The 25,289-nt window shown below is 47.3% G+C and overlaps 2 protein-coding genes across 2 annotated transcripts in view; one reads left to right on the forward strand and one right to left on the reverse strand.

Moving 5' to 3' along the window:
- The window catches only part of kiaa0319l (KIAA0319-like), a 62,670-nt gene extending 55,300 nt beyond the window's left edge, over positions 1 to 7,370 (forward strand). Inside the window, exons 53-59 of the mRNA XM_079749289.1 lie at positions 1 to 43; positions 575 to 734; positions 1,187 to 1,329; positions 2,061 to 2,183; positions 2,757 to 2,847; positions 3,236 to 3,327; positions 4,032 to 7,370. The exon at positions 1 to 43 is cut by the window's left edge and continues 96 nt beyond it. Coding sequence (XP_079605415.1) covers positions 1 to 43; positions 575 to 734; positions 1,187 to 1,329; positions 2,061 to 2,183; positions 2,757 to 2,847; positions 3,236 to 3,327; positions 4,032 to 4,231 — 852 coding nt within the window. The 3' untranslated portion in view covers positions 4,232 to 7,370. The remainder of the gene's footprint in view (positions 44 to 574; positions 735 to 1,186; positions 1,330 to 2,060; positions 2,184 to 2,756; positions 2,848 to 3,235; positions 3,328 to 4,031) is intronic.
- Positions 7,371 to 10,559: 3,189 nt separating this feature from the next.
- LOC307084682 (class I histocompatibility antigen, F10 alpha chain-like) lies at positions 10,560 to 22,507 on the reverse strand. Its single transcript, XM_079749154.1, has 7 exons — positions 22,393 to 22,507; positions 19,380 to 19,646; positions 15,481 to 15,759; positions 12,741 to 13,040; positions 12,022 to 12,048; positions 11,361 to 11,408; positions 10,560 to 11,131 (listed from the first exon to the last, which is right to left on the reverse strand). The coding sequence occupies exons 1-6, from the start codon at positions 22,445 to 22,447 to the stop codon at positions 11,380 to 11,382; spliced, it is 957 nt and encodes a 318-aa protein (XP_079605280.1). The 5' UTR covers positions 22,448 to 22,507; the 3' UTR covers positions 10,560 to 11,131; positions 11,361 to 11,379.
- Positions 22,508 to 25,289: the final 2,782 nt, after the last annotated feature.

Below are 25,289 nucleotides of genomic sequence, written 5' to 3' on the forward strand. Positions count from 1 at the left end.
GGCCAGACCAGCAGCGACAGAGGGGCCCTGGAGGTCAAGCCCGGTACGACCTCCTTCACCCCCAAGCTCCCATTCACATGGTGCCTGTCAAACACACACTCACACACCCGCACGCTCGCACACTTACCCCTGGCTAATGGTTTACGCACAGTAGGAAACCCTCCAGCTATAAGCTCCTTGTCGTGGCCTGACACTAACCCTGTTTACCTTGGGTTCACGCGGTCACTGGAGAACTGTATTTATTATCGTCTCTCTCCCTCTCACCACCTGACTCTTAGCCTCTCCGCCCGAATGGTCTCACTCTTTTTCTCGTCTCTCCTTGTGTCCCTCCCTCCGGTTACACTCTTGCTGCCTTCCTCATTACCTCACTCTCCCTCATTCTCTTGGTCTCTCTCTCCTTCTGATTCATCCCATTCTCTCTCTCTTTCTCTCTCTCGCCCTCCATCATGCTCTCTCTCTCTCTCTCGATACAATCTCTCTCTCTCTCTCTCCCTACCCTCGTTCCATCCGTTCTAATGTTAACGTATGTCCTCCACCTTCTTATCCCTCTCCTTGTGTCCCCCCCCCGGTCCAGACTTGTGGGCGCGTGAGGAGGTGGAGCTGGTGCTGGAGGTGGCCGTCTCCCAGGTGACCCAGCGGCAGCGTGACATGCTGCTCCGCCAGGTGGGCGTCCTGCTGGGCGTGCTCGACAGCGACATCATCGTGCGCGACGTCGGCGCCTTCAACGAGCACAGGTGGGTAGGAGGGGGCACGGGGGGGTGGGAGGGGTTGTTGGTTCGGATCCCGGTGGTTGAGGGTTGTCCTTTGAGCAAGGCACTGGTGACTGTAGACTTTGACCTTGTAATGTGTGTGTGTGATTTTTCTCTGAGCTTGGGTTGTGTGTGTGTGTGTGTGTGTGTGTGTGTGTGTGTGTGTGTGTGCGCGTGTGTGTCCGTGGGTGTGTGTGTGTTCTTTTATCTGTGATGTTTCGTTGAATGCCGTGATGACTCGGTAAATGAAATGCTTCTTATTCTTGGACTAAGCTTCGTTAGACAGACAGAACATCAGTGACTTTGGTCGAAAAAAGTTCTAAATTATGAAAAGGCCAAAATGGATCCAAAGTACAGAAGGCCAGATCCCAGTGATAACTCTCTCTTGAGTATCCATGACGACGGAACATGTGTCTCCCCCCCCCCCCCCCCTCCAGCACCCGCCTGGTGTTCCTGGTCTCTGGGGGCCCGGGGCGCCCCCCGCTGTCGGGACACAGCGTGGCCACGGGGTTGCGCAACAAGCTCCGCAAGCAGAAGACCGAGTTCCTCATCTTCAAGGCCCACCGGGTGGACACCGTCAGTGAGTACCCGTCCGCCGGTGCCCACGCTGGGGCCGTCCTTTCTATCCCAGCCCCAGGCTTCACCCGGGCCTCCTGGAGCTCGGCGCGTCGGGGGACAGAGCTGAGGTTCTCGATGGCGTCTGCTCACCGCTCATAAGCGGTGATGTCATTCCTCATCTGTTGATGGTGGTCAAAGCGTGAAGACACCGCTAACGCGTGCTATAGTCTCAGCTTTAACCCCTCAGCCCAAGACAGAGCCCTGACTCATAGTAGGCCTAACCCGGCCTCTAAACTGAAACCAAACCTAAACCCACCACATCGGTAGTGTAGCTCCGCTAGGGTGTTCCACTCCCCGCCGAAAGCTTCTGGCTTCGATTCCATCCTCAATGCTGGGCCACCAGGAGCAAGGCTCTGTGTCCCCTCAGGGCCCGCCCTATGACATGTGACGTAACCTACTTCTGTAGCCAAACGTTGCGTATTCACGTGTATGCATATCCTGCTAAATAAATATATGGTTCAAGTAAATATTAAAAACGTATGCATATATTTTGCATCGTGACTTTTATTTACCTTTTTATGTCTCTCTCTCTCTCCCTTTCTCTCCCCCTCTCGCTCTCTCTTTCTCTCTCTCTCTCTCTCTCCCCTCTCTCTCTCTCTCTCTCTCTCTCTCTCTCTCTCTCTCTCTCTCTCTCTCTCTCTCTCTCTCTCTCTCTCTCTCTCTCTCTCTTCCCCCCCCCCCTCCCTCTCTCAGTCTGCCAGCTGAACTGCTCGGGTCATGGGGCATGTGATGCCTTCACGAGGAGCTGTGTGTGTCAGCCCTTCTGGATGGAGAACTTTGTGCGCACCCAGCTGGGGGACGGCGAGAGCAACTGTGGTGAGGCGGGCTCACACCCATCCAGGCCACGCCTGATTGGCTTGTGACGTCACACCCATGTGACGTGGCATCCAATCAGGCTTGGCCTGATTGGATGCCACGTCACATGGGTGTGATGTCACATTTAAGCTGTTGTTTTTCAATGAGAGGCAGTATATTATTATTATTTATTATAATATTAATCATTTATTAGTTTCTCGTATCCATGAGTGATTTTCAAATATATCATAAGAATATATGTCTTCTATTCGACTGTTTGGGTTCAACGAGTAATGGGACAAGAGGCTTTGCCCCGCCCACTTCACACGTTTAAATAGTCCAGCCACCATGTAGAAGCCCCGCCTATAGAGACCCTATTGGACGAAACCATAGAGTACCTTTCCACTCATTCTCTACAACCAGGAAGTATTATTAAAAACTTCCAAGACACTCCCATTTCTATAGACACACAGAGAATACGCCCTCAAAATGTCATCCAACTTTGTATTTTAATTAGAATTATGATCAAATCTCCCGTGTACTGTGTGTACTAGTGGTGTGTCCGACCTTACGGGCGTGTTCTTTCCTCCTCAGAGTGGAGCGTGCTCTACGTCACCATAGCCTCCTTCATGATCGTGGTTGCTATAGCGACCGTCACATGGGGCATGGTGTGCTGCTGCCGCAGGTGAGTGTCATAGTATAACTGCCTTGACCGTTACATTAAATACTTTACAATTCTACGATACAATATACCTTTCAGTGTGTTCTGAATCTGTCCATTCAGTATATATATTATAGTGGTATAGTTTATAGGTGACCTTTTAATCGTGCATCACTTGGATAGAATACTAATTATAGTTTGATGCAGTACAACCCATACAAGTTGCATTGATGCATGGGTAAGACACTCCCGGAACTAGCCAATTAAGAGGCTGCCTTAGGATCTCTGAGGTCTCATATCCTAAAAATCCCATCCCTGTATAAACCCCAGCTCCCACCACACGTTCTAACACGTTTTAAACAACGGTAGAATATGCACAACGTGGCCTCGCGGTCTGTGTTTCTGCTCAAAGGCGCCGGAGCAGAGTCCGCAGGAGCAAGAGCCGCTACAAGATGCTGGAGGCGGAGGAACGAGACGGCCTGGAACTGCAGCCCGGACGAGCAAGTGAGCGAAACAAACGTCCACCAAACGTCCGACCGTGTTATCCAAGGTTACACATAGAAAGACATGTTATAGTTGTCATTCATTAGGGTAGCTCCTTTTATTAGTCCATTCTGGAGAGCGGTTTCAGGGCCCTCCTTAACTCCATGTCCAATCAGTACATTAACACACTAATGAACCTATCATGTGGGGTTATGGCACCCATTATGATTAGTCACTTGTCATCGTGTCCATTTGGACCCAGAAACGGCTGACTCACCGGATACATTGAGCAGGGCGTGTTCATTGTACTCATAATAGGCCTCCGAGGGCTGCTCTGATTAGGTTAGCGGCCGTGCAGGCGGAGCTTTCCGTTTTGGGATCAGCCATTACAAGCCGTTTCGAAAACGGCCCTGCTCCGTGACTTGGTGACGTCACGAGCGGGCGTGTCCACCTAGATGCACGCTGGACGGATCAGTCCGCCCAGTGACCCGCAACCGACCGGCAGGCCGGTACCCGGTTGGTGAGCCTGCCTGGCCTTTCAGGGAGTGCTACGTGGACGCTCCCACGTGTGGGGTCAAAAGCTCACGGATCAGCAAACTTTAATCAGATCATTCGGCCTCAACCAGACTTAATCAATGCGCCGAGCGATGACCTCAGAGCTTCGCCGCCGTCTGAGCCTTCCGTACTCTGTGACCTCTGACCTCATCGTCCCCGTTGCTCCCCAGCTCGTCTGAAGGCAGTGCCGCCGCCCACCTCCTCCGCCCTCATGCGCTCCGACTCGGACCTGGACAGCGACGACGGCCAGGGGGGCGTGGCCTGGACCGACCGGGAGCGGGGCCAACTGCTGAGGCCCCAGAACGGGACCCTGCGCAACGGCCAGGGGCCCACACGGGGCAAGAAGCCACAGAGGGACGAGCTGCTATAGCAGGCCGGGGGGGGGGGGGGTGCACACGTGAGAGCGCAGCTCTCTCTCCAAAAGCATGTTCTTCCAACTCTCAAACTTCCAGTCCTTGTCTCCCCCCCTCTCTCTCTCGCTCTCTCTCTCTCTCTCTCTCTCTCTCTCTCTCTCTCTCTCTCTCTCTCTCTCCCTCCCCCTCTCGCTCTCTCTCTCTCTCCCTCCCCCTCTCGCTCTCTCTCTCTCTCTCTCTCTCTCTCTCTCTCCCTCCCTCCCCCTCTTGCTCTCTCTCTCTCCCTCCCCCTCTCGCTCTCTCTCTCTCTCTCTCTCGCTCTCTCTCTCTCTCTCATTTTCTACACACAGACCTGCCCTCTCTCGCCCACTGGAGACTGTATTTATTGAGGAAATAGAGAGAGAGAGAGAGAGAGGGGGGGGGGGGGCAACATGCTGGATCCATGTTGAGCCTGCTCGCCTCCCACTGTGTCGACGGGGCGCCCCTTAGTGGCCAGGCTTCACCTCGCGCCACTGAGCCAGTGCTGGGGAACACACCTGACCAGATCAGGGAGAAACCGGGACTGTTTAAACTATTGTTAACAACGTAGCGATCATTAGGACACTGAGAATGTAGTGACACCTCTCCTCCCAGGGGAAAAAGAGCGGGGAAACGGAGCTCTTCAGAGCAAGCATTTTGGGGGGTAAAAAAAAATGGAGAGAGGAGGAGAGGCCTACTTGACACGTTCACGCCCGCACTCTCGAGGAATCACGTGCACGCTCACGCACGTACTCTGGAGGCTTCACGTGCACGCTCACACCCACAATCTGGAGGCTTCACGTGCACGCTCGACGTCGGGCCGAGGTCAGGCTGATGCTACCCAAACACTGCCCAGATGAATCCACCAACCGGTGTGGGTGCCGATAGAGTCGAGTGAAAGAAAAATGTCATTAAAAACAAAATGCAACGAAAAAACGACCAAAATGGGAGCAACAAAATGTCGCCTCGATACACACAAACCAACGCCAAACTGTATGAATGTGCATGTGGTGCGACCGAGTGTTGGTGTTGTTTTTGGTACACTTTGATAGAGAACACAGCAGACTGCATGGGGTCCTGAGTGTGTCGGCCCAGCAATGTTATGGTGGCCGGCCGTGCTATAGGAACGATTTGAACTCGAAACCACTGTGTCACATGACATCATGACGTCTCACTCATCATCAACGGAGGAGTCGCCGTCAATCACAAGGCATTATGGGAATTGTATTTTTTCTCTTTTGTTTGTTGGTTGATTTTAATCACTGGACTGCCAGAGTGGAGCCCTCACCGCAGACCCTCATCGCCCCCCTCACTGTGACCCCACAGAAGAGCCCTGCAGCGGGGTCCGGGAGCAGGTGAATGAGGGTCTGTCTCCTCACATTCCCTGAGACCCCGATGAAGCCGGAGCCGTCGAGAAGACCACGGTTTCGTTTTGTCATTGGTTTGTTTTAACGTTGTGTTTGCATAGTATTTTCATTTTGTTTAATTTCCGTGTTTATTTCTGTTCCGCTGTTTTCATTCCCGCCCATGCACTTTGCCTTCGGTTGCCGAGCGACGGCTGTATCGATCTGTTACCTTCCGTGTTCTCCTGTGTGATGGAGTTAATGTCAACTATGACAAGGTCAAGGTCTCAAATCTCGTGAAATAGCTACATATATATATTTATGCACATAGTCACGCCTTCCCAGATCACAAGATAAACTCAGCCGGGGCCAGCGGCCCCTTCGTTAAACTACTGAAGTGTTGGGAGTCAGTTGTTAGAAAGATGGGAGACCGACCATATCTACCCTGTTACAGGCTGCTGATCAGCCCCGCTGTAACCAAGCCCCCCGCTAACCAAGCCACGCCTCACCTCATGGCTCTAGAGCCCAGCTAACGCACAGGTTAGATCAGCCGGGTCACACTAGTGTATTGTTTTTATCAAGACAAACTAGTCGGACTAACTAGTCACACTGACTAGTAAAGACTACTAGCCAGACGGCTAGTCAAGATGTATAGTCAGATGACTAGTCAGGACAACTTGTCAAGACGTCTAGTCAGATGACTTGTCAAGAGGACGATTAGTCAAACTACGAGTGAAATGTGTTATTAGGCTAATCTAACCTCTGCATTAGCTGGGATGAGACAACAGCAGCGTAGAACACAGTAAAACTGTCCATCCGATTCAAGATGATGTGAATTTATGTGTGAATGGAGAAGCGGGTCTTGTGTCGAAGCTTCTGCTTTTCTTCCATGTAGTCTGTGGTCAGTTCATTTATTGATATCCCACACTATTAGAAGTGACCCAGCTCTACAACGAGTTTGGAAACAGAGTCTTACATTGCAGGGGGCGGGGCCGAAGAAGAGGTGCCCCTGGACTTTAGATAGGTGAACCCCGTTCTTTAATATACCACTACTCTGCTAACCTCTAGTATAAGGACAACCGGACACAAAGACTGTGAAACTGGTTCATGTGAATGTGCATCAGCGTTCCTTCTGGTAGTTGATTGTTGGAAGGGTTCACACCTCCACAGAGCTGTTGTACACCGTTTACAATAAGCAATCAGTGGTGTTTTTTTGTTTGTTAATTAGAAAACGCCTGCTCCTTGCTACAGAGTTCATCTCATGTCTTATATGTGTTGCTTATGTTGCACTAGTTTTATCCTGTTTTATGGCCCTACAGTGCAGTTCAGAGTCGAGGGAATAAGGTCTGGATGAATGTTGAGGTGTCTTTGAACTAGGGATCCAACACCTCAAGTATACACACATAATTAGACATGTTCTTTACCAGAAGGCCGACTGTCAAGGATCGGGAGAGATTTCAGTTTTGATTGATGATGAATGAAATACTTCAGAATTAAGTTAAATATATTTACTTAAAACTAGTTCTTAATGACTAAAAGGTTTGATTAACCAATCCAAGTAAGGAATGATATGGGAGTCATTAGTATGCATGGATTAAAACTGAACTATTCCTCCAAAGCTAGGAATATGAAGGAAATATACAAACTGAAGGGATACTGCAATCAACTGAATGTTATGTTATTTTGTTAAAAATTTTAGAGGAGATTTTATGGAAGGCTACCCTCACCCATCACATGTGTTAAGAGTGCTAATGCAACCGGATAATCTGTACATTAAAGTGAAATACTTTTTCAACTTGCATGCCTCTGTCATTTGTCTTGCTGTGCAGTATGTGTGTGCGTATGTCTAGGTATATGTATGCATGTGTGTGTGTATGTGGCTGTGTATGTTTATGCATATAAACACACAGCCCAAAGTGTCCCACATCAAAACAGACAGCCATCCTACTGGCCCCACAAGGAGGGGGGCGGGGCACGGGTTCTAAAGCCCTTTTTCCCGCCTGAATCCCTGCAACAGGTTGTAAGGACTGGCAGCATGATGACGGACAGGAAGAGGAGCCAATCAGCAGCCTCCTCAACAGACAGTGAAGAAGGGCTCCCACATACTTCACAGCCGCTACATCCTCGGTCCCTCAGCCGACAGAGGTCCCTGTCCCTGGGGACTAGAAGGGCCACGTCTAGTCTGGGGCCGTTGTCCGTCAGCATACTGAGGTCCACCCTCTGCTCCACCCCCCCGCTCCACCCAGCTGGCCCCTGCAGGGGAGCGACTGACTACTAGTACTGCGCCGCCACGGCCCTCGCGCTGGAGCAGCAGTGGGCTTTGGGTTCTTTGTCCTATTGTGCATTTGATTGAGTTTATTTTAGTACTTTGCAATGCCTACCCATCATGTTGATCCCAGTCACGATTGGTGTGTGGTTGTATCGGTCTAGCATGTACTCACCTGTACAGACCTCTGGTTCAGACAGACCTCCTCTGGTTCAGACAGACCTCCTCCTCTGGTTCAGACAGACCTCCTCTGATTCAGACAGACCTCCTCTGGTTCAGACAGACCTCCTCCTCTGGTTCGGACAGACCTCCTCCTCTGGTTCGGACAGACCTCCTACTCTGGTTCAGACAGACCTCCTCTGATTCAGACAGACCTCCTCTGGTTCAGACAGACCTCTGGTTCCGACAGACCTCCTCTGGTTCAGACAGACCTCCTCTGGTTCAGACAGACCTCTGGTTCGGACAGACCTCCTCTGGTTCAGACAGACCTTCCCTGGTTCAGACAGACCTCCTCTGGTTCAGACAGACCTCCTCTGGTTCAGACAGACCTTCCCTGGTTCAGACAGACCTCCTCTGGTTCAGACAGACCTCCTGTGGTTCAGACAGACCTCCTGTGGTTCAGACAGACCTCCTCTGGTTCAGACAGACCTCCTGGTTCAGACACCTCTGGTTCGGACAGACCTCCTCTGGTTCAGACAGACCTTCCCTGGTTCAGACAGACCTCCTCTGGTTCAGACAGACCTCCTCTGGTTCAGACAGACCTCCTCTGGTTCAGACAGACCTCCTCCTGTGGTTCGGACAGACCTCCTCTGGTTCAGACAGACCTCCTCTGATTCAGACAGACCTTCTCTGGTTCAGACAGACCTCTGGTTCAGACAGACCTCCTCTGGTTCAGACAGACCTCCTCTGGTTCAGACAGACCTCCTCTGGTTCAGACAGACCTTCCCTGGTTCAGACAGACCTCCTCTGGTTCAGACAGACCTCCTTTGGTTCAGACAGACCTCCTTCTCTGGTTCAGACAGACCTCCTCTGGTTCAGACAGACCTCTGGTTCAGAAAGACCTCCTCTGGTTCGGACAGACCTCCTCTGTTTCGGACTGACCTCCTCTTGTTCAGACAGACCTCCTCTGGTTCGGACAGACCTCCTCTGGTTCACACAGACCTTCCCTGGTTCAGACAGACCTCCTCTGGTTCAGACAGACCTCCTCTGGTTCAGACAGACCTTCCCTGGTTCAGACAGACCTCCTCTGGTTCAGACAGACCTCTTGTGGTTCAGACAGACCTCCTGTGGTTCAGACAGACCTCCTCTGGTTCAGACAGACCTCCTGGTTCAGACACCTCTGGTTCGGACAGACCTCCTCTGGTTCAGACAGACCTTCCCTGGTTCAGACAGACCTCCTCTGGTTCAGACAGACCTCCTCTGGTTCAGACAGACCTCCTCTGGTTCAGACAGACCTCCTCCTCTGGTTCGGACAGACCTCCTCCTCTGGTTCAGACAGACCTCCTCTGATTCAGACAGACCTTCTCTGGTTCAGACAGACCTCTGGTTCAGACAGACCTCCTCTGGTTCAGACAGACCTCCTCTGGTTCAGACAGACCTCCTCTGGTTCAGACAGACCTACCCTGGTTCAGACAGACCTCCTCTGGTTCAGACAGACCTCCTTCTCTGGTTCAGACAGACCTCCTCTGGTTCAGACAGACCTCTGGTTCAGAAAGACCTCCTCTGGTTCGGACAGACCTCCTCTGTTTCGGACTGACCTCCTCTTGTTCAGACAGACCTCCTCTGGTTCGGACAGACCTCCTCTGGTTCACACAGACCTCCTCTTGTTCAGACAGACCTCTGGTTTGGACACTGTGGAGGTCCATGCAGGGATGTCCCACTGACATCATCTGACCTCTGCCCTCTGACCTTGACCTCTGGCCACAGAGAGTGGTCTAGACAAATGTACAAGAGTGATATCATATTATCTATCCACTTCAATATGAAGGAGGGTCAGGAGAGCTGGCTGGATAAGGATCTTCTTCACCCATCACCTTTGTCACTCCTAAACCGGTCAGCGGCTTCATATGCTCTCCTGCACTCCAAGTAGCTTGTCATTACAACCCATACACACACACACACTGGGACGATTTAAGAAGTTAAGATTGTGCGTAACCATGGACACCGTGGGCGGTGATGAGGCTCTCGTATTTCTGTAATGTCCCACCACCATTACAGGTCATACTTCGCTGGACGCCATTTCGTGTGTTGGCAGTTTAGGTGTTATGTCGCTGTTTTCATGATGTTAAAGCTATTTACATTTAGCATTCATGTGTTCATATTGTATATCATAGGATATTATAAAATACTGAATAAATTAAAGGCTAAATACCTATCTAAATAACCTAAAATCATAAATGCAGTTAATAAATGTTTTTGTAAATGTATATGTAACATATGGCTTCTACGTTTTTTATAACTTTATATAGTAATTTTGCATTAATAATTTCCTTATTTTTTATTCAATTTCATATTATTTAAAATAAATAAGAGTTTGTATTTGTCAATTTAATCCTAAGGATTAACCTATTACCTAACAACCTTTAATTATAAACCACTAAACAAAGTATCTAAACCCAACCTAAAGATAAGTATGTTAAATATATTTAGACAAAACATTTTTAATGTATTTTATTAACAGAATAACCAAAGTATATATGATCCAATTCCCCAAAGAACACAGAAAATACAACAAAGAGCATTAAGGCTAAAGCAGCCTAGCTCGAGTGTGGTAGCCAATGTAGCAATGCAATTCTCTAGCTAGCAGAACTCTTAAAATAATACATTTGAAGGAAACACATTAAATTTAACGAATATTGTATTCAAACTTGACAAAATCTCATTGTCCAAAATCTTAATTCGGAATCTTTAAACATTATTTGAAACTTAAATATTACTAAACAATGTAACATAATTAAAAGGTTATAACATGAAGCAGCTGGAACCAAAACAAAAAGGCCATCATGTCGAGGTCGTGTTGCCATGGTTTCCAAGCATCAGTGAAAGATTGGATGTTTAAGCCTTAAGCCAGTGAGTTAAGCAAATAAAACACAAATAAAGCGTTTTAATTTATTGACACTTTTCTTACGGATTGATGGTTGTTATCAAGGTAAAAGTAAGTAAGTATGAATGTTGTAATTGAGCAAATATAGCCCAAAACTGATTGTAAGGATTATAAATGAACAGCGATCCACTCCCTCCTGGTTTAGGAAGCTGATCGTGAGAAACCTCTTCATGATTTAACTTTGACCCTAAACAGCAAGGAAGCACAAGTCAGAATTAAACAAACACATTATCACTGTGATGATGTACTGTTAATATATTACTGTAATGATGTACCGTTAACATATGACTGTTAATCTATTACTGTGATGGATTATTTTTAAAGTAAAACTATAACTGTGATAAAGTAGGCTGCTAATAGATATAACTGTAAACATATTACTCTGAATAAGTATTGTAAAGTGGTAAAATACTGACTGTGGTCAGAGGTTGGTACTCAGGCGTTCTGGGAGCTGGTGTCAGAACCTGGGAAGTAGCAGAATGGGAGGAGGTGAAGTCAAGACCTAGATATATCTAGATCTATAGAGCTGTATAGTCCAGTGAGCTAGCTGGTTCTCGATCTACAGAGCTGTATAGTCCAGTGAGCTTGATGTATCTAGATCTACAGAGCTGTATAGTCCAGTGAGCTAGATGTATCTAGATCTACAGAGCTGTATAGTCCAGTGAGCTAGATGTATCTAGATCTACAGCGCTGTATGGTCCATAGAGATAGATGTATATAGATCTACAGAGCTGTATAGTCCAGTGAACTCCATGTTTTTAGATCTACAGAGCTGTATAGTCCAGTGAGCTAGATGGTTCTAGATCTACAGAGCTGTATAGTCCAGTGAGCTAGATGGTTCTAGATCTACAGAGCTGTATAGTCCAGTGAGTTTGATGGTTCTAGATCTACAGAGCTGTATAGTCCAGTGAGCTTGATGTTTCTAGATCTACAGAGCTGTATAGTCCAGTGAACTCCATGTTTCTAGATCTACAGAGCTGTAGAGTCCAGCGAGCTAGACAAGTCACCAAGGTCTCTCGTGTTGGTAGTAGCATTAATCATAAGAACAGAACTGCAGTTAAAACTCATTTTACTCACCAACTGGTTTTTGACGCTTGTCTGAATCTATGGATCAAGAGAAATGATTAGTGTTGTAACAGTGGTGAATATCCTCATGTTATTATACTTTCATGTTCTTAAGGCCACAACATCACTGTGGACACGACATTGGAGGAGGTTCATCATTCAGAGGTGGAGAGGTTTCTACAACCAGACCACCAGTGTATGAAGACAACCAATCAGATTCTAGGAAGGGGACAGGAAGTATAAGCAGGTGGAGATCAGGTGTCAGTCCAAGAACACCAACAACAACAGCAACGCTAGCAACACCAGCAACAATACGAAGGATGAAAAGCAGGTCCCATGAAGGTAGGCCTAAATCAAGAAAATAAAATCAGGTGTGTAATGATAAATGTTGGACAGAGACCCTCGCCCATCCATCCCTCCATCATTGAACCGCATGTCTCTGGACACGTGATGCTACACACACGACTAACACAACGTCAGTGTAACTGTTCCTCTAGAATCTGTTCTGGGGCTCAGGGTCACTCGGGGACTGATCTGAGCCTAGCCCTATTCATAGAACTCATTTACCCACAATCCACTTGTTCTGCTGTAGTGAGCTACTCCTGGGAGCTGTGTGTTTACCCAGTAGCTTCAGCGGTGTCCAGGTAGACCTGGCAGTGGTTGTTATGAGGTCAGGTGGAGGTGGTGAGACACGTGTTCCCCACCTCCATCCCCTCCAACACCAGTCTTACCCCAGTTGGTCCTGATGAGGGCGGGGTCCAGGCGGGTGGAGATGTCCTCGATGCCTTTCAGCTGGACCACACACTCGTACTTCCCCCAGTCTTCCTGTGGGACGGCCGTCAGGTCCAGATCCACGCTGACCTGGAAGGTCCCGTCGTGGTTGGGGAGGACCTCCCCGGGGTCCACCTGCTCATGGAGCTCCTGGCCGTCTCTCGTCCAGAACATCACCACCCTGTCAGGGAAGAAGCCTGTAGCATGGCACACCACTGGGGAGGAGGGGCTCCTCTGGAGCAGAGACACCCGCGGACGCTCTGGAGAGAGGAGGGGGGGGGAGATAGAGAGACAGACAGACAGACAGATAGAGAGAGAGGGGAGAGAGAGAAAGAGTTTGGGAAGAGAGAGAGAGAGAGAAGGGGGGGAGAGCAAGAGTGAGAAAGAGATAGAGAGAGGGGGGGAGAGAGAGAGAGACGGAGAGAGAGAGATGGGAGAGAGAGAGGGGGGAGAGAGAAAGAAGGAGAGGGACGGTAAGTGGATCAAACTCCAGAAGGACTGACACCTGATCTCCACCTGCTTATACTTCCTGCCCCTTCCTAGAATCTGATTGGATCTTCATACACTGGTGGTCTGGTTGTAGAAACCTCTCCACCTCTGAATGATGAACCTCCTCCAATGTCGTGTCCACAGTGATGTTGTGGCATTAAGAACATGAAAGTATAATAACATGAGGGAAGAGAGAGAGAGATGGAGAGAGAGAGAGAGAGAGAGAGAGAGAGAGAGAGAGTGAGAGAGAGGGGGGGGGAGAGAGAAAGAAAGAGAGGGGGAGAGAGAGAGGGGGGGGGATTGAGAGGTAGAGAGAGGGGAAAGAGAGAGAGGGGAGGGGAAAAGGAGAGAGAGAGAGGGGGGAGAGAGAGAGAGACGAAGAGAGAGAGAGAGAAAGGTTATTTTGTGGCATATTCAATATTTAATATTCTTCGAAAAAGCGCTGAGTTGCGTCCCCCTTGAGGGTTCAGTCTCGTCGGCTTATTTCAGGACATTGCGACTTTGTTTATACAGTGGGGCAAAAAAGTATTTAGTCAGCCACCAATTGTGCAAGTTCTCCCACTTAAAAAGATGAGAGAGGCCTGTAATTTTCATCATAGGTAAACCTCAGCTATGAGAGACAAAATGAAAAAACAAATCAAGAAAATCACATTGTCTGATTTTTTAAGAATTCATTTGCAAATTATGGTGGAAAATAAGTATTTGGTCACCTACAAACCAGCAAGATTTCTGGCTGTCACAGACATATAACTTCTTCTTTAAGAGGCTCCTCTGTCCTCCACTCGTTGCCTGTATTAATGGCACCTGTTTGAACTCCTTATCAGTATAAAAGACACCTGTCCACAACCTCAAACAGTCACACTCCAAACTCCACTATGGCCAAGACCAAAGAGCTGTCAAAGGACACCAGAAACACAATTGTAGACCTGCACCAGGCTGGAAAGTTTGAATCTGCAATAGGTAAGCAGCTTGGTGTGAAGAAATCAACTGTGGGAGCAATTATTAGGAAATGGAATACATACAAGACCACTGATAATCTCCCTCGATCTGGGGCTCCACACAAGATCTCACCCTGTGGGGTCAAAATGATCACAAGAACGGTGAACAAAAATCCCAGAACCACATGGGGGGACCTAGTGAATGACCTCCAGAGAGCTGGGACCAAAGTAACAAAGGCTACCATCACTAACACACCAGGGACTCAAATCCTGCAGTGCCAGACGTGTCCCCCTGCTAAAGCCAGTGCATGTCCGGGCCCGTTTGAAGTTTGCTAGAGAGCATTTGGATGATCCAGAACAGGATTGGGAGAATGTCATATGGTCAGATGAAACCAAAATAGAACTTTTTGGTAAAAACTCAACTCGTCGTGTTTGGAGGAGAAAGAATGCTGAGTTGCATCCAAAGAACACCATACCTACATTGTAGCATGGAGGTGGAAACATCATGCTTTGGGGCTGTTTTTCTGCCAAGGGACCAGGACGTCTGATCCGTGTGACGGAAAGAATGAATGGGGCCATGTATCGTGAGATTTTGAGTGAAAATCTCCTTCCATCAGCAAGGGCACTGAAGATGAAACGTGGCTGGGTCTTTCAGCATGACAATGACCCCAAACACACCGCCCGGGCAACGAAGGAGTGGCTTCGTAAGAAGCATTTCAAGGTCCTGGAGTGGCCTAGCCAGTCTCCAGATCTCAACCCCATAGAAAATCTTTGGAGGGAGTTGAAACTCCGTGTTGCCCAGCCAAGGCCCAAAAACATCACTGCTCTAGAGGAGATCTGCATGGAGGAATGGGCCAAAATACCAGCAGCAGTGTGTGAAAACCTTGTAAAGACTTACAGAAAACGTTTGACCTCTGTCATTGCCAACAAAGGGCATGTAACAAAGTATTGAGATGACCTTTTGTTATTGACCAAATACTTATTTTCCACCATAATTTTCAAATAAATTCTTTAAAAATCAGACAATGGGATTTTCTAGATTTTTTTTTTTTCATTTTGTCTCTCATAGCTGAGGTATACTGTGATGAAAATTACAGGCCTCTCTCATCTTTTTAAGTGGGAGAACTTGCACAATTGGTGGCTGACTAAATACTTTTTTGCCCCACTGTATATTGTGGCCAGAGAGAGGGAAGGTGGGGGGAGAGAGAGAGAGGGGGGGGGAGATAGAGAGAACAGGGACTCTGTCAACGCCCAGCAGGTCATGTGACTCTACCTGTTCTCAGCAGAGTGCTCTTCCCATAAGCAAGGTACTTCTTCAGCCAATCAACACACTCCTTGGTGTAGTAGTTCTTCTTCTTTTGTACATCAGTTCTATCCTGATCCCATCTCTGTTTGGTGGGGACAGCCTGAAGTACTGGAGCGACCCAGGTCAGGGTCTTCAGGTCCAACGATATGAAGTCCTCTCCATCATAACCGTGTTGCTCATAACCACCAGTAGTATCATCCTCATCATCCCACTCACAACCAAACATCTCCTGATATACGTGGATACCTGTGAGAGAGAGGGAGAGAGAGAGAGACAGATGGAAGGTGGGAAAAGAGAACGGGTAAGATTAGATGTATGTTATTCTTCATTACACACAGACATCACAGCTCAAACCATATGACATTATGATAACAATAACTAATATTTATAGATAGATTAAAAAATAAGACCAGCCAGAGAACTACGCCCCCTACACCACCCTACACCCCAACTCCACCCAACACCGCCCTACACCCCAACCCCCTACACCACCCTACACCACCCTACACCACCCTACGCCGCCCTACACCACCCTACACCACCCTACACCGCCCTACACCACCCTACACCACCCTACACCACCCTACGCCGCCCTACACCACCCTACACCACCCTACGCCGCCCTACACCACCCTACACCACCCTACACCGCCCTACACCTCCCTACACCACCCTACACCGCCCTACACCTCCCTACACCACCCTACACCGGCCTACAGCCCCCTACACCCCCACCCCCTACACCACCCTACACCGCCCTACACCACCCTACACCACCCTACACCGCCCTACACTGCCATACAGCCCCCTACACCGCCCTATGCCGCACTACACCACCCTACATCACCCTACACCACCCTACACCACCCTACACCGGCCTACAGCCCCCTACACCCCCACCCCCTACACCATCCTTCACCACCCTATGCCGACCTACACCACCCTACACCACCCTACACCTCCCTACACCACCCTACACCGCCCTACACCGCCCTACACCACCCTACACCACCCTACACCTCCCTACACCACCCTACACCGCCCTACACCGCCCTACACCACCCTACACCACCCTACACCACCCTACACTGCCATACAGCCCCCTACACCACCCTACACCGCCCTATGCCGACCTACACCACCCTACACCACCCTACACCACCCTACAACGCCCTACACCACCCTACACCACCCTACATCACCCTACAACGCCCTACACCACCCTACGCCGCCCTACACCACCCTACACCACCCTACGCCGCCCTACACCACCCTACACCACCCTACACCACCCTACAACGCCCTACACCACCCTATGCCGCCCTACACCACCCTACACCACCCTAAACCACCCTACGCCACCCTACACCACCCTACACCTCCCTACACCACCCTACACCTCCCTACACCACCCTACACCGCCCTACACCACCCTACACCACCCTACACCGCCCTACACCACCCTACACCACCCTACACTGCCATACAGCCCCCTACACCACCCTACACCGCCCTATGCCGACCTACACCACCCTACACCACCCTACACCACCCTACAACGCCCTACACCACCCTACACCACCCTACACCACCCTACAACGCCCTACACCACCCTACGCCGCCCTACACCACCCTACACCACCCTACGCCGCCCTACACCACCCTACACCACCCTACACCACCCTACACCACCCTACAACGCCCTACACCACCCTATGCCGCCCTACACCACCCTACACCACCCTAAACCACCCTACGCCACCCTACACCACCCTACACCACCCCCACCCCCACAACCCCCTACAACCCCCTACACCACCCTACACCGCCCTACACCACCCTACACCACCCTACACCACCCTACACTGCCATACAGCCCCCTACACCGCCCTACACCGCCCTATGCCGACCTACACCACCCTACACCACCCTACACCACCCTACAACGCCCTACACCACCCTACGCCGCCCTACACCACCCTACACCACCCTACACCACCCTACGCCGCCCTACACCACCCTACACCACCCTACACCACCCTACACCACCCTACAACGCCCTACACCACCCTACGCCGCCCTACACCACCCTACACCACCCTACACCACCCTACACCACCCTACAACGCCCTACACCACCCTACACCACCCTACACCACCCTACAACGCCCTACACCACCCTACGCCGCCCTACACCACCCTACACCACCAAACACCACCCTGTTGGCGAGACTCCAGAGTAGGAGGGAAATGTGAGAAAGTGAAACCCCTTCTCATTGTTTCTCCCCTTCCAGCATAGTGATTGTGGTATTTGTACTTCCGTCGCAGTAGGGGGCAGTAAGTTAGGTCATCCAGCCTTGGCCAGGAACTCTCCTCCCATGTAAATGGTATGGTCTAACCGGCCTCGATTGGTCATCCTGGGACTAATTGCTTGCCTTATTTCAGGGGTGTCTCATTCTGTGTTGGGGTGGCTGAAGGTCAGTGCTGGCTTGATGATGCAAGGTTAGAACCAGGAACCTCATGTTATGCTATGATATGCCAAATCATGCTATGCTAAGCTGCCAAATTGCAAACAGCTATTCTTTTTGAGACGTTTATTTGTATTTTGGAACAAGGGATTTATTTTTATTTATCTATTTTTTGACTGTTTTTCAAGTAAATAAAACATCACTCTTTTTTGCCACAGAATTGCCCCTCGTTTTGTCCACACTCCAGTCCAGTGAGTCCGTATCCCAAATACTCGGGGTGACCACGTCGGTCCCTCACAAAAGGAGGCTTTCCTCAGCAGTTCAGAGGTTATCTTTAACGGATAACCAAACAAAGTCACAATCCTCTCCAGGATTAAAGACATGTCTGCCAGGACTGTAGAAAGACGCATTACTGATATGAATGAAAACGTACGGCACAAGAAAACTTCTGGTGCATCGCACTATTTCAGGAAAACTGAATACATGTTGGTGGTATATATATTATATACCACCTGCTGGTAACCACCTGCTTCATGCCAGTAATGCAGCCAGCAGACCTGCGAGACGATTCCATGAATTAAGAAGATATTACTTTATTAACCAGTGCGGTGAAACTTTATAATATTAGAAACCTTTAACTACATTAACTATATGTATTTCACATTATCTGTGCATGTAATTGTATTTGTATTTTGTAGTTGGTCATCTTGTTGTATGTTATTGTATGTTGTATGTTGAATACAAATGTTTACAATAATTTTCATTAATTTATGAGATGTGACACATCAAGCATTAGATAATATTGTGATTATATGATATTGATTTAATATCGGGATTCTGGAAACTCAAAGGGCCTTGGTCTCTTCTTCAATTTATATACAAATACTACTACACTGAGTACTATAACACTACTACACTGAGTTTTGCTACACTTAAGACTTCGTTATGGTTCCACGTTGACCCAACGCAAGGGGGTTTACGGACCCATTATGTCCTCGTGGACCCTCCGTGCGTCCACCACAAGGGCCGGACGTGCGCCTCCCAAAAATTGGAACCTTGGGTCTAGGAGACGCAGCAGCAAGGGCTGTGATTGGTCCGCTCACTAAAACCCAACACAGAACCAAAGCAGGTTCACGATTGCCGATAAGCTTCGGCGTGTTCATTACGTTGCATCTATGTGGAACCGTAACTGAGGACGAGGACTAATACACTGAGTTCTCCTACACGGAGTACTGCTATTGTGTGTGTGTGCGTGTGTGCATTTGTGTCTGTGCATGTGTGTGTGTGTGTGTGTGTGTGTGCATGCGTGTTTGTGTTTAGGAGTATGGTGAAACTTTATTCTGGGGTTAAATGATGGATATCTCCATGTGAGAAGTCAAATATTGGATATAAACTTACCTCGTGTCTGGTTAAAGCGCTCCTTGGCTATCCCAAAGTTGGCTTTGGAGCTCTGCTGGGCAACCCGAAATCTTTCAGTTGTCCTCACCAGGTAGTCGGGGTCCTCTCTGGTGACCTTTTCCATCCAGTCCTGTTTGAATACGGTTCTCGGGATGTTGCTGTCATAGTACTCAAACTGAACTCCATCCACCATCCCAACAGCAACAAACTCTGGGAAGGTTGAGAGTCCAGACGACGCCGTGTAGAAATACTGCAGAGAGTGAAGCACTGTAGACAGACAGATGTTAATAAAGTTCATTACTGTAGACAGAAAGATGGACAGGTTAATACAGTACATCACTGCAGACAGTGGCGGACTCAGAGTGTTTGAAGGGCAGGGGCGAAAAAATAAAAGGGCCACATTCTTGCTCTAGAGGGCACATCGTCATCATTTATTGTATGAAGGGGCACCAGAGGGCACCCATTCATTTTTTTTCACATGTAAAGGGCAGCCATTGAGGCACTTTCTCTCACATTCACCACTCTTGAGGGCACTTTTTCAACCATGGAGGCACTAGGGGGGGCGGTCTCATTTACTCATTTACGCGCGGACTCATTTACAAAACCGCAGACGCTAATGCAGGCACGGCTGGCGGGGGATGATCGCCTGCCTTTGGTGAATGTAGCTTTGTAACATAGACTACTTGAATAATAGTGGTGACGAATATTCCCCCAATCTGCATCTTGGCCGCGGAAAGGTCGGCACTTAATAGTCATTCGCTCTGTGTTTGGAAACTACCACGGCATCCTGGCACCTTAGCGGGGTTTCTCTGTCAACTTCACGTAGCATTAGCTCCTCTAGCTGGTAGAGCGTCAACACAGCAGTTCATCGCTACGGAGCTGTCCGAACAGTCTGATGTTATTCACTTTGTTGACGAGGTGTGCTACATTGAGTGTACTGTTGCACTGCTTGTGTGGATTAGCACATAGTCCGGCATTTTTCCAACCACCGACCTCGCCCAGCAACTTCTCAGGTGTCATAACATGAACATTTGCTATGGATTTCTAACCGTATCTGTCGGTCGCAATGGAATCTCTGTCATTCGCAAGGAAGGTGCAGAGCCAGATGTTGGACTGGAAGATGTAGGTATTGTTCTGGAGGGTGTGCAAGTTCTGGATGAGCTGGGAAACGTACCACTTGCTGTGGCCATGTTGTTTGCGCTTGTATATGCTCTTAACCTCAGCTACCCGCCACAGCTGAGATACACCTTTGAAGCTTTGCAGAAGATCATCATGGAGCTTGATGGAAACAGACTCTCAAAAAAAAAATCAAACACTGAAAACTCTACTTGCGCGTTAGTCACCCTCAATAGAGTAAACTACAGGTAGGGGTTACTCTTATGGGAAGGTATTTGAAGCCATTTGAGCATTTACTGTATTTACTAAAGTGGCAAGCTGTGTTTCTGTTTTAATGCTTCCAACTGTTGCTATTTTGGGCTTACAAAGTAGAATGTTTTGAATTGTTTCTTTAAACAAAGGGAAGGTTAAAAAAAGTGTTATTTTCTACTATACTAACTATTTTGTTTGACACTTGAGATATGGATGCACAATGCTGTATTTTGTTTGTTCTCAAACATTTTTCTTTGCACTCAGTTGCCAGGACCACTTTCTGCGTATAACCAGCTTTGATTTGTTTTTTGGTAATCAGAAAGCTGTAAATATAGACACCTAATGTCAGTTGTTATTTGGTTTTGTCTGTGTATAGGAATGTATGTTGCAGATTGATTTCTCAAAAGCCATTTGAGCTTTTTTTGGCTACCTAGAAGAATCCAGAAATGTTCTGTTTCTGTAGATTTGTTTTACTGACATGAGTACATTTTATATGTTGATGTTGCAAATGAGATGTAAACTGGGGGCAGGCTCGACAGTGGGCTCCAATTTCCTAACTCAGCAGTTAATATTTTTGCTTGTCTATCTGTTGTTTTTTATTACATACATAACATGATGTACAGACTGTTAAACACTGAAATTTCAGGCTGTATTGCTTGTTGTATTTTCACAGCAACAGTCTGTTTTGCCTTTTCTGGTAAAGTGATTCCAACAAATCCAATTTGCTTCCTGTTTTTCTTTTCTAAACTTGACACCAGCTGGGGGTATTTAGGCTGACATTTATGTTTAAATTGCTGAATATGTGTATGTTAAAAATTATTTATTTTCTGAATAATTACTATTGATTAAGGTAATCTCTTAGGCTAAACCACTTAAACCTAACTTTTTTTCTTTGGCTCAGCACAATTAATTCATGTACTGTACTATTTTAAAAAGTAGTTGTAACTACCCTATTAAATTAAGTAACTCATAATCCTATCATACAAGTTTAAATGGCTTAAGAAAATTACGTTAGTATGATAAATGTACCCATACAAATCTAGTTGGACTGACCCCTGGTAATTAAGTAACAGTAATGCAAATACATCATATTGACCCAACATATTTACATTTTGTTCACTCAACAAAATAGCTTCTCGCTAAATTAAAGCATTTTATTTAGGTGGAAATTATTTCATAATTTTATTACGCTCCGGGAACAAGTTATTTTTTTGAGTGTAGGGGGTAGAATGGGAGGGGGGGATTTTTGAGTAATTCATTTCCAATTAACCATATATTTTTAGGATGAACAAATACAATTTATTTTAACTACTTTAATATAATCACTTTTGTTTACCTCTCTTTGGTACAAATATGTAGTGGTAACTCAATCTAATTTCATTAGATAGATGAATTTAGTTTCAGCTGGACCAACTTAAAAAAAAAAAGATAGATGAACTCAAATACATTATATTGAATCGATGGACTTGTTTTAGGTTGGGCTAACATATATTTATTGGATGGAAAATCTGCCCATAATTTAATTGAGTTCATCCAATGAGTCGTTTTTTTGAGTGTAGGAGATCTAAGCATTACCTCTTCAGGGGCCATAAACGAATCTTTTGGAAAGATCGTTTTGAAAAGAAACTACTTTACTCAGTCTTACCTGAGGACACACCGTGACCAAAGACCAACAGCAGCAGCCCCGTTAGCGCCTTCATATCGATGTATTCAGAAGAACAGCTCGATGAGATTATCCAAAGAGACGTGACTCCGACTCCAGCAGCAGACGGACTGAGCAGGAAGCCTGCGAACCAGAAACGGAGCGAGAGGAAGAGGCCGGCCTGGACCAACACGCACGCACACGCACACACACACACACACACACACACACACACACACACACACACACTGTAACTGCGAACAAGTTGCACGTAACCCTGAAATAATTGTTCTTAAAATATCATGTTCCGCTCTATACTTTTAAGATATAAACCTCCATAATCCACAATGCTAACACTCATTGATCATTCAAAACAGCACTCAAATCACGACTTTTCACCCTTGCTTTTAACCAGTGCGAAATACCCGTCAATATTCCGGGGGGGTCCCCATCCCCCGATTGTTGCGCAATACCGATCTAAATTATCTCAATATGCAGTTGATCTATAACATTACAATATTTCATGGATGCAAGCAATCAGTCTATAGCCTACATGACACCACACACACGCACACAACAATTGTTGATAATCCGATATGCTATAGTAGCCTATTCGTAAAGCAACACTCTATGAAGCCTCCTATGTCAGTACTGACATAAGAGGCTGCATTGGCTAAAGTTGTTTGGATGCACGATGTTTTATAACAAGGAGAGGCAAAGCTGTGCATTACGATGCAAACACAACAATAATTGGCACCAATATGGCGCACTTAGAAGAGCAATATACAACTGAATAAATGCCAGTATCGGAGACTGGCACGCAATCAGTGCACTTGCGAATGAAAGCCTGCGGTATGACCGATCGTGTGACATTATTTAAACCATTTAATCCATCTACAGCAAATACGATCAGACAGATACATCATTGACCACATACACAAAGCACATTCGTCCAACCACGGCGAATGCTGACATTTTACACAACAAGCCAAACATCACCACGGCAGGTGCGCTCTCTCGCGCTCTCGCTCTCGCTCTCGCACGCACGTCAAAACCACAACCATTCTCTCTATTTTGGTATGGACCAATGTCTGCTCCGTCGCCTGCAGCTGGTACAAAATGCTGCTGCAGGCGATATGATCACATTACCCCTGTTCTGGCCTCTCTTCACTGGCTTCCTGTAGTTTTTAGAATCAAGTTCAAATTCTGTTGTTTGCTTTTAAATCTTTACATGGGCTAGCACCTCAATATCATTCATGCTCCAGTTAGAGGATTACGGTCAGCTCGGCAGGTGCTGCTGGATGTACCTAGGTGCTGACTAAAGTCAAAAGGTGACAGAGCCTTTGCTGTAGCGGCTCCCAATCTCTGGAACAGTCTTCCCCCGAGTCTGAGAACTGCCCAGTCTTTTAACCAGTTTAAAACGATACTAAAGACTCACTTTTTTGCATTATCCTTTAACACAAATTAAGCTTTTTTTTGTTTTGCTTTGTTGTTGCTTTTGCTGTTGTTGTGTATCTTAGGCCTATTTGTTGTTTTGCATTGTATTTTTCTACAGCACTTTGGTCAACTATTGTTGTTTTTAAATGGGCTAATAAACTTGACCTGGCAACCAACCACAACGCCTTCATAACCATGCAGTATGCCGAAGCCGGAAACGACATGCATGCCACAGTGGCACACACTTATCTTATGCACAGTGCACCCTATGCCTTAGTTCTATCATCACAATTCAGTCACTGCAAAGATTTAAAAGATAGCCCCAAGTGTGTGAGTGATACACTTTGGTTTAGCTTTCGCTTGCTAGCCGTTTTTAGCATGACTTTTCAACATTATGTCTTTCTTCTGTTTCGCGAACATGGCTAATTTGCATACGCACACAGGACTGGCTGGCTCCTCTTGGCAAAAAATAACATATTTGTGAATAAATGTTTTTAATTGTGAATACTGGACATGGTGAGTTTAAAAACATTTAAGTGACCATTTGTGACAATAAAATAATTTATTTTGATTCTTTATGACAAGATTTGAGACCCCTCTCAGAGTTTGCTTTTGAGGCTTTCAGGGCACGCCTCTCTGAAAGGTGTTATGTCATTTCTCACGCCGTTTCTCGACCGGCGCGGTTTCTCAACCGCGGCGGTTGAAAAAACACTTTAGACAAACAGGAACAGAGAGACAACTTGGAAAATGCGGTTTTTGATGGTCGTGTTTTTCTTTTTCTCAAATATCTCAAAATAAATTATTTCAAAGTATTTTATTATTCAGCAGGGTGGATTTGAACATTTATTTGGGTGGCTGGTACTAGAAGAAAGTTAATGTCCCACTGACGTACATTATATTGAAAAGTGTTCCTTAGATTGTGTCTACCCATTACGTGGGGAAGGGGTGATACCTTGTGGACCAAATGTTCACAAAAACTAAAAATATCTAGTAAAGTTGAGTGAAAGTAAAATTGCATTGTGAGTGAGTGAGTATATATTAAATAATATACAATTATATATCATTAAGGTTTGATGGAATCACCCAGCACTACTTCATTTTGTCATTTTCATACACAGCACTGTTTTGAAGTATCACGCTATTGCCAATAAATCCTTTTATAAGGGGAACCTGGACTGCAAAAGTTACTCTTTCAAACTCGTCGTCTTTTCCTTCTCCCCAGTGTGACGGACTATGATGCTGCAGCCGTTGGGAGGAGCTCGAACACCCGGTCCCTCCGTCTGGAGGGAGGCCATGGCCCTATTAAAGAACCTTTAATAGGGCCATGGGTCACGCCCCCACTCCTCCAGCACCATGTCGGGGTGATGGAGGCCACGCCCCCACTCCTCCAGCACCATGTCGGGGTGATGGAGGCCACGCCCCCACTCCTCCAGCACCATGTTGGGCTGATGGAGGCCACGCCC

This window comes from Pollachius pollachius (genome assembly GCF_949987615.1).
Source record: "Pollachius pollachius genome assembly, chromosome: 13".
Lineage (NCBI taxonomy): Eukaryota > Metazoa > Chordata > Actinopteri > Gadiformes > Gadidae > Pollachius > Pollachius pollachius.